Source organism: Thunnus maccoyii, chromosome 18 (assembly GCF_910596095.1).
Source record: "Thunnus maccoyii chromosome 18, fThuMac1.1, whole genome shotgun sequence".
In the NCBI taxonomy this organism is placed as follows: Eukaryota; Metazoa; Chordata; class Actinopteri; order Scombriformes; family Scombridae; genus Thunnus; species Thunnus maccoyii.
Window position 1 is genome coordinate 29625064 of NC_056550.1, and position 8126 is coordinate 29633189.

The 8126-nt window shown below is 38.6% G+C and overlaps 1 protein-coding gene across 1 annotated transcript; it reads left to right on the plus strand.

The window, feature by feature from the left end:
- Positions 1–5470: 5470 nt before the first annotated feature.
- LOC121884734 lies at positions 5471–7579 on the plus strand. Its single transcript, XM_042393707.1, has 3 exons — positions 5471–6214; positions 6421–6590; positions 6766–7579. Exons 1-3 carry the CDS (start codon positions 5471–5473, stop codon positions 7577–7579), a joined length of 1728 nt encoding a protein of 575 aa, XP_042249641.1.
- Positions 7580–8126: the final 547 nt, after the last annotated feature.

Genomic DNA, 8126 nt, shown 5'->3' on the forward strand with positions numbered 1-8126 from the left:
TTAAAACTGGACAAAATGTAGCTGAAAAGTTAGAAAAGCGAGATGTGTGATACGCCCGTCGATCCACCGAGGGCCTCAAAGGGCCTGATGTAACTTTTAAATGTAACTAAATGTAACTACTCCTTAATGTTAAATAACTCTGAATGTATTACTTCTTCAAGTTACAAATATTATATATATATACTTGCATAGATGTAAAAAAAAAAAATGTTTGCTTTGTAATTATAACATAAATCTTTTTAATTTGTCAGGTTATGAAACCCACATGACTCCATCAATCAACGATCAAACTATCCAAGAGAATAAAGAAAAATAACATCAAACACAAGTTATTATTAATAACTTGTTGCTTATTATTATTATTATTATTATTATTATTATTATTATTATTAGATAGTTCGTTAGATGGCAAAAAGGCCAGAAACTTGACACATTTGCAGGAGACCAATGTTCGCTTCCTGTTTGAACAACGAGTGTTTTGAACCGTGAGTTGGTAATTTAAAAAAAACAAAACATAACGTGGTGTTTACTGTTGCCATGACAACAAAGGTTGCATAAATTTAAGGTAGAAACCGCGTTTTTAACCATGTTTCAAGTGATCATTTTAACTGAAATCATGATCTCTCCCTAATCCTAACCAAGTGGTTTTTGTGCCTAAATCTAACCGGACCAAATGTGACAAACTCGACATGACGGGTTGGTGGGTGTATCACACTAAACCTATTGGTTAAGTTTAGGGAAAGATCATGGTTTGGGTGAAAAGATCACTAATGTTACGTTTCTTTTACTTTATCATGTGTTTAGGATTTGTATGAAATGATGCATTTCTTCTGATTACAGACAGAAATCAGGAGTTTGATGATTGAAAGTAATTCCTGCTGGTTTGATGAGCGACTCCACACAAACGCTGTCACATCCAGACTGAAGCTACGTTCATGTTGTGTTTTAAGGTTCTCTGTCTCTGGTTCAATGGAAATGTCTTCATTTCAGGAATCAGATGGAGGATTCATCTATAGGATCTATAGATATTTCTTTACAGATGTTGTGTGAAAGTGTTTAAAAAGTAAAATCCAGCTTCTTTATTTCTGTTTTCAACCAAGTGACTTGTTGCAGAAAAGACATTTGTGAGCTGCTGAACATGCTGTTCGCCCGCTCAGTGAATCAGGTGATTTACAGGAACTCACAAACACTTTATGACAATACAAAGATCTGCTGGGATTTTTATTATGACCTGATTAGGAAATGTTATCAGATGCTTTTAGAAAGTAAAGCTTGTTCAACAAGGTGTGTCTGTTTTATTATCAGTGATACTTCATCATACCTGTTAACACATAAGTGACTCTCAGGTGAGACTGTCTTCATCAGTCGTCTGTTCAAACACTTAAACATGACTTTATGTTAATGTTTCTTTATGTTTCTCTTTTCTTCAGGAAAGATGCTGGTTTTCTGTTCAATATTGAACAAGTAAACATGTTTTTCAATGTACATATCAAGATATGATCAGTATCAACATTTTACAACATTAATAATGTTTCCTCAATATGTTGATAACAAAGGTTGCATAAATTTAAGGTAGAAACCGCGTTTTTAACCATGTTTCAAGTGATCATTTTAACTGAAATCATGATCTCTCCCTAATCCTAACCAAGTGGTTTTTGTGCCTAAATCTAACCGGACCAAATGTGACAAATTCGACATGACGGGTTGGTGGGTGTATCACACTAAACCTATTGGTTAAGTTTAGGGAAAGATCATGGTTTGGGTGAAAAGATCACTAATGTTACGTTTCTTTTACTTTATCATGTGTTTAGGATTTGTATGAAATGATGCATTTCTTCTGATTACAGACAGAAATCAGGAGTTTGATGATTGAAAGTAATTCCTGCTGGTTTGATGAGCGACTCCACACAAACGCTGTCACATCCAGACTGAAGCTACGTTCATGTTGTGTTTTAAGGTTCTCTGTCTCTGGTTCAATGGAAATGTCTTCATTTCAGGAATCAGATGGAGGATTCATCTATAGGATCTATAGATATTTCTTTACAGATGTTGTGTGAAAGTGTTTAAAAAGTAAAATCCAGCTTCTTTATTTCTGTTTTCAACCAAGTGACTTGTTGCAGAAAAGACATTTGTGAGCTGCTGAACATGCTGTTCGCCCGCTCAGTGAATCAGGTGATTTACAGGAACTCACAAACACTTTATGACAATACAAAGATCTGCTGGGATTTTTATTATGACCTGATTAGGAAATGTTATCAGATGCTTTTAGAAAGTAAAGCTTGTTCAACAAGGTGTGTCTGTTTTATTATCAGTGATACTTCATCATACCTGTTAACACATAAGTGACTCTCAGGTGAGACTGTCTTCATCAGTCGTCTGTTCAAACACTTAAACATGACTTTATGTTAATGTTTCTTTATGTTTCTTTATGTTTCTCTTTTCTTCAGGAAAGATGCTGGTTTTCTGTTCAATATTGAACAAGTCAACATGTTTTTCAATGTACGTATCAAGATATGTTCAGTATCAACATTTTACAACATTAATAATGTTTCCTCAATATGTTGATAACAAACGTAATCTGGGCAGCATCATGATTCCTTTAAAACATGTTTGTTGTTGTGGGTTAGTAGAATATAAATGTAGGATACAGGGTTGAAGTGTTAATGTTCTGTCTCTGAAGATGTTCAAGTTGCTTCATTTTGTATCAATCAAATCAGTTTTTAAAGTATTTGATCAGTGTTTGTTTTTAATCAAATACTGTGTGTTTAACTGAATAATCCATCTCTACTTGTGTGTGTGTGTTTTCTGTCAGTGATGTGGCTCCGTGTGTCTGTCTGAAATATCTCAACAACTGTTGGATGGATTACATATATTCATGTTCCCCTCAGGATGAATTATAATAATGTTGATCCTCTGACTTTTCATCTGGTGCCACCATCTGGTCAAAATGTCACTTTGTACAATATTTTGGTTTCTGACCAAATATCTGCAATATCTGTATCTATACTTTGTGTTTACTGCTAATTAGCTAATGTTAGCATGCTAACTAAGATGGTGAACATTGACAGGTTTTTACTTTCAATAAGACTTTATCTTGTTAAAAAAGTTAAAGGAATAGGAAATATTTCCTCTGATCCACATGAAAATGTTCTGGAATCACACAGACATTTAATTTGAGTGTTAAATACTATAAAGTTAGTTTTTGTATTGAGATCAGATCTGTTTGAATGTTTCCCTGATGAGATGTAGCTGACGTGTTTTGGGGAATCCCAGGGTTTACCAGAATACCAGCAGCACTTTCTCTTTCACTTGGTGACTTTCACAGGTGCTTTACCTGTGTAGCACCTGACTCTGATCAGCCAATAAGAAAACAGGATTCTTTTGTCTCCTCCCCTTCTTCCAGCACATAACATCTAATTGTTGAGTCACACGTTATTATTTTCAGAGAACTAACCTGTGATGCTCCAAAGCAGGTAAGAAGACAAAAACTAATTACATTTCAATTTAAATGTGGTGTGATGTGACTGACATGACTGCGAGATGAGGTAACACCGTTGCTCGGACAAATTTGGCTGCAGGCAGCCAAAGCTTGGGACAGCCAAGTCCTATCCCAGAACACATTTTGCACCTGTAAAGGTAATGAAAGACCAAAGGACTGGTTTATCATTTTAATGTGCAGAGTTGTGTAAGGATGATCATTTGCTTTGTTAATGTGTGCATGTCCTTGAGAGAAGGATGTGTTTTAGGGGGCCCACTCCTCTCTTTCCATTCTTGTTTAGGCTCAGATAAGGTAACATCCTGGGTCTCAGAGTAAACAGGACAGGTTAAAGGGTCAAAGGCCACATATAGGTTAGGGCTCTTGCCTTCCTGTGTCCTTGGGAGATGTGGCTCTTATCTAGCATACATGGGCATGTAAATGTATACCTGTTGGCTGTTTGCCATTGGCTGTAATCCATAAGTTTGTATGGTTTGATCAATCAGTGACCATTTCTTGGTCTTTCAAGACTATAAGAAGGTTAGTTTAACTTTGTACAGTTAGACAGGGGGATGATTCGCTTTGTGTGAGTTCTGTCTCCTCATTGATCAGTAATAATTCCATTAATCTTCAGATCAACCAGTGTCTGCGCTTTTATTTCTGTGTTTGTGTCCAGTGTTTTAGCAGCAATTCGACGACACACCAAATGGCGACAATGGTGGATATTTTGAGCCAGGCCAAAAGCTGTTGTATATTTCACTGTAGGACTGTTAAAATGTCACTTTATTAGGTTTTAATATCTTTCAGGTGAGAAAGTAACCATTTAGATTCCCAATATGAGGTCAGTCTAAATCATGCCTATTTGGAAATTTGCTCCGACGTTCATGTGTTTCATCTGATAGTTGTGAGGAGGTTTATTGTCACTCAGCAGATCATTTCCCAGACATGATTTCACCTGTAAAAACATCAAAATCAGCTGTATGTGCTGCAGCTCGGCTTTAACCAAAGTGTAGAAACAACAGAGAAGAACTTTTCAAACAGTTTAAATCAAATGCAGATTATGAAGTCCAGCTTTGTAACGACTAAAATTAGATGTAATTTAAAGGGGTCATGTGACAGTTTAAGTGAAAAATAGATATCCCACACCTATGTGAGGAAACACAGACATGCTCAATTAATACTCACCTTGAGTTAATTCAATATAAATGGCTGATGTGTACGTATGTCAAAGTTCACAAATTTGACAGTAGTCAGATACTAAATGTACTGATGTCAGAGAAACATTTTTTCATTGATTATTGAAATGCAAGATGATAAAGAATTTCTGGTACTATTGGACAGTTGGTTTCAGTCCCCTTTGAACCTTTGAATTTATACCATAAGGATCGAAATATAAAAAATGGCCAATATGTGCAAATCAAAATGTATATTTGGGCAAAGAGGCTGAAAGCTCTTAACTGGAAAAGTAAAAAACAAAGCATCTTTAGGTATGTGGATTAAAGAGATGGTGTCTTGTAGCACATTAGAAAAAAATTACATGTATACAAGTTTCATTGAAGGAAATACGGGACCCCTCAGTACAGTTTCTTAAAAGGGAAGAAACAGGAGTTACCACACACGTAAGAATACAGTTCAAAGTCCTCTTCAGAGCTTTCAGCTGTGTTTCCTGGTCTTCATCAGCAGATATTGCTCAGTTGTCATGAAGGTGGATGATTAATAATAATTCAAAGTGTCCTCTACTCCGCTGGTTCCCAACCTGGGGGTCCCGACCCCCACTAGGGGTCACCAAGCCTGTACTGTTCTGAACTGAATATAATTTGAAAGGTCCATAATATGTCAGTTCCTCAGGGGTCGTCAGTTTAAAGGTAAAATAGGGGTCTCTGAGGGTAAAAGGTTGGGAACCACTGCTCTAATGCATCCTCCAACTTTCTTCTTTCAGCTTCCTGTTGATCACACTGCTGAGGTTTTCTGCTCTCTGGTTGGAGGACCTCCATCATGGCCACCGCTGACCAGCTGCTGGAGCTGATTTTCTCCTGGATCGAGCAGAGGGAGCGCTGTGCAGAGAAGCTACGGAAACTGGCCAGAGAGCTGGAGTCACTCAGGAAGAAATGTAACGGCAGTGAATGTATTGGCAGTTCAGTGTCAGTGGCGGGAGCTGCATGTCTGATCGGGGCCGGCGTGGCCACTTTGTTCACCGGCGGAGCTGCGGCTCCAGCTTTAGGTTTGTTAGGAGTAGTGTCTTCTGGTGTCGGTCTCACCGTCTCTCTGGCTACTAAACTCACTGAGCACCTTATATCCAGCGACACCATGAAAGATGCGCAGAAGATAGAACAGAAGAGCAACGACATTGGAGAAACAATCCAGCGACTGTTGAAGAAACTGAAGGCGGAGAAGAAGGGAGTGAACTCCTTCGCAGACCCAGATGAACTGGACCGACATGTCATGACTGAAATTCTGGGAGCCATGGCGAGAAGAAGTGGACTGAAGTGGCCAATCAACATCAGCTCATTTGGAGATGGTTGGGGGGGGGCGAGAGGGTTTACTGGCCTGGATTCACCACAGCTCAACCCAAACTTAATCATGCCTGAAGTCATGACTGCAGTCGCCGGTGTTTTAATATGTTTCTCATTTCAAGCTGAAGGGAAAGCATCCAAACTTTTGTTTGCTAAAGGAGCTGAACAACTCATCAAAACAGTGACATCGGCTGGATTTAAAACATTTGTTAAAGGAGGCGGCATGGTAAGATTATTTAACTATACACATATGACACAGACAATCACACATAATTATCCTTTATAATAACATGCCAAAATGTTGTTATTAATAGATTGATAATTATTGATTTAATGTTTTTACAAAGGATATTTTTGATAAATGCTATGTGCATTTGCTTTGTCTGATAATACTGAAAATGAATGTATTGATCTCTTCCCATTGACCATCAGGCTGTGGGAGGAGCTGTTGGAATGGCGTTTGCACTTTCAGAGGCGATTGACAACTGGAAAGACCTGATCGAGAAGAATCATGTGACTGAGGCGAGCCAATCACTGAGAAACACAGCTGATGCAATCTTAAAGGTCACCCGGACACTGAGGAAACAGCTTGACGACATCAAGTAAAAGAAAAAGATGTCATTAAGTGTTTCTTTTTTCTGAAAATCTGAAACATGTTAAAGTTTTCTGTCCATATTCACATATTCTGTTATTGAACTAAACAGAAATATCTGAACATTAATTTAGTTTTAGAATTGATTACTAATTTTTCAATATTTTTCCCAATTCCTCCTACAGAAAGGCGTTTCAGAGGTTTCAGAGAAAGACACTGATTGAATTTGCGATAGAAAACTGTGAGGATGAAGCTGTTCGGAGATGGCTGAGAGTAAATTCAGAGTCTGACGCTTTCTCCCAACTGGTGGACATGTTTCATTTCCTGAAGAAACACATCGATGAGGAAGAAAAGAAGGATCACAGTAACAATGTTCACATCACGTTTGATGCACACGGATGCATCGGAGACTCGATGATCCCGGCCAGCCGTCTGCTGCCTCTGCCCTCCATCACAGACGTGATCCTGTATTCTCCCTGGAACTGTTCCATCACTGCTGATGTAGCGTACGGTGTCGCTACAGGACGCATGAAGCTTCAACACAGAGTGTTTTACTGTAGGAAAAAAGATGGCTGTCAAATTCCTGATGAAAAGCATCGACCCTCCAAACTGCCCGACCACTGGAACTCAATGAAGAAAGCTGGAGACCAAAAGATTCCCAACATCACCGTCAGCCCTATGAAACCACCAGAGGACGGTACATGGAAAAAGTTTGAGTCTCTCAAAAAAAAGTATGGTCCACCAGGAAGAAACCACATCGTCATCCCGTTCATCCTCCCAGCAGAGAGCAGCTCTTTAGAAAGAGTCCCATTCTTCATCGTCACTCTGGCTCTGTCTCTGGTTCTCCTCTCCTCCAGATTTAAAGCCACCGTCCATCTCACAGCCTGTCTGAGTGACAGATCTGCAGAGAGGAAGTTTGACCAGGAGTATCTGAAGCAGCAGTACGCCTGCACCATCAACAACACTTTAATGACATGTTCACCAGACATGTTTGTGTGACACTGTTTGAGAGTTTTAAACGTTTTTTCTTTGGTTAAACATCTTCTCTGTCATGTGGTAGAAAAGAAGCTTTGATGTGGAAATTCATCCACAGATTCATGAACTGTGGGAACAAAGTGTGACGGTGGATTCAACTTTATGCCTTCAACCCTGCTGGATGTAAATTATAAGGAGGCTGTGATCCTTCTGCATCGGTGTTTTAATGTTGACTGGAAACATTTCAGAGGTGTTCTTCAGTTCTTCAGTGGACACATTTCTTATTAAGTTTAGAGCTATTTTAAAGTCTTTTGTCTTGTTTTACAACAGATTAAATCCAGCAGTTTAGCAGCTGGTTCAGATGCTAACAGATGCTTTGTGCCTCTAACTTTCTCTGTGATCATTTTAAATGTCAGTACAGTTGATCTCACAGCTCGGCAGCTGTCATTAATCTGCATTTATATTTGTTTTATCAGACGATGTCATGATCATAACGTAATGATTTTATCTGCAGCAGCAGCTGGTTAACAGAAAGTATTTATGATCACATTTCACATTTCTGATGTTTGAC

What these genes read in the sequence shown, in the direction of transcription:
- LOC121884734 (XM_042393707.1), top strand. Translation starts at nt 5,471, where the DNA reads ATGGCCACCGCTGACCAGCTGCTGGAGCTGATTTTCTCCTGGATCGAG. An exon ending in TTGTTAAAGGAGGCGGCATG is followed by an intron (nt 6,215 to 6,420) that starts GTAAGATTATTT and finishes ATTGACCATCAG; the next exon opens with GCTGTGGGAGGAGCTGTTGG. An exon ending in AAACAGCTTGACGACATCAA is followed by an intron (nt 6,591 to 6,765) that starts GTAAAAGAAAAA and finishes TTCCTCCTACAG; the next exon opens with AAAGGCGTTTCAGAGGTTTC.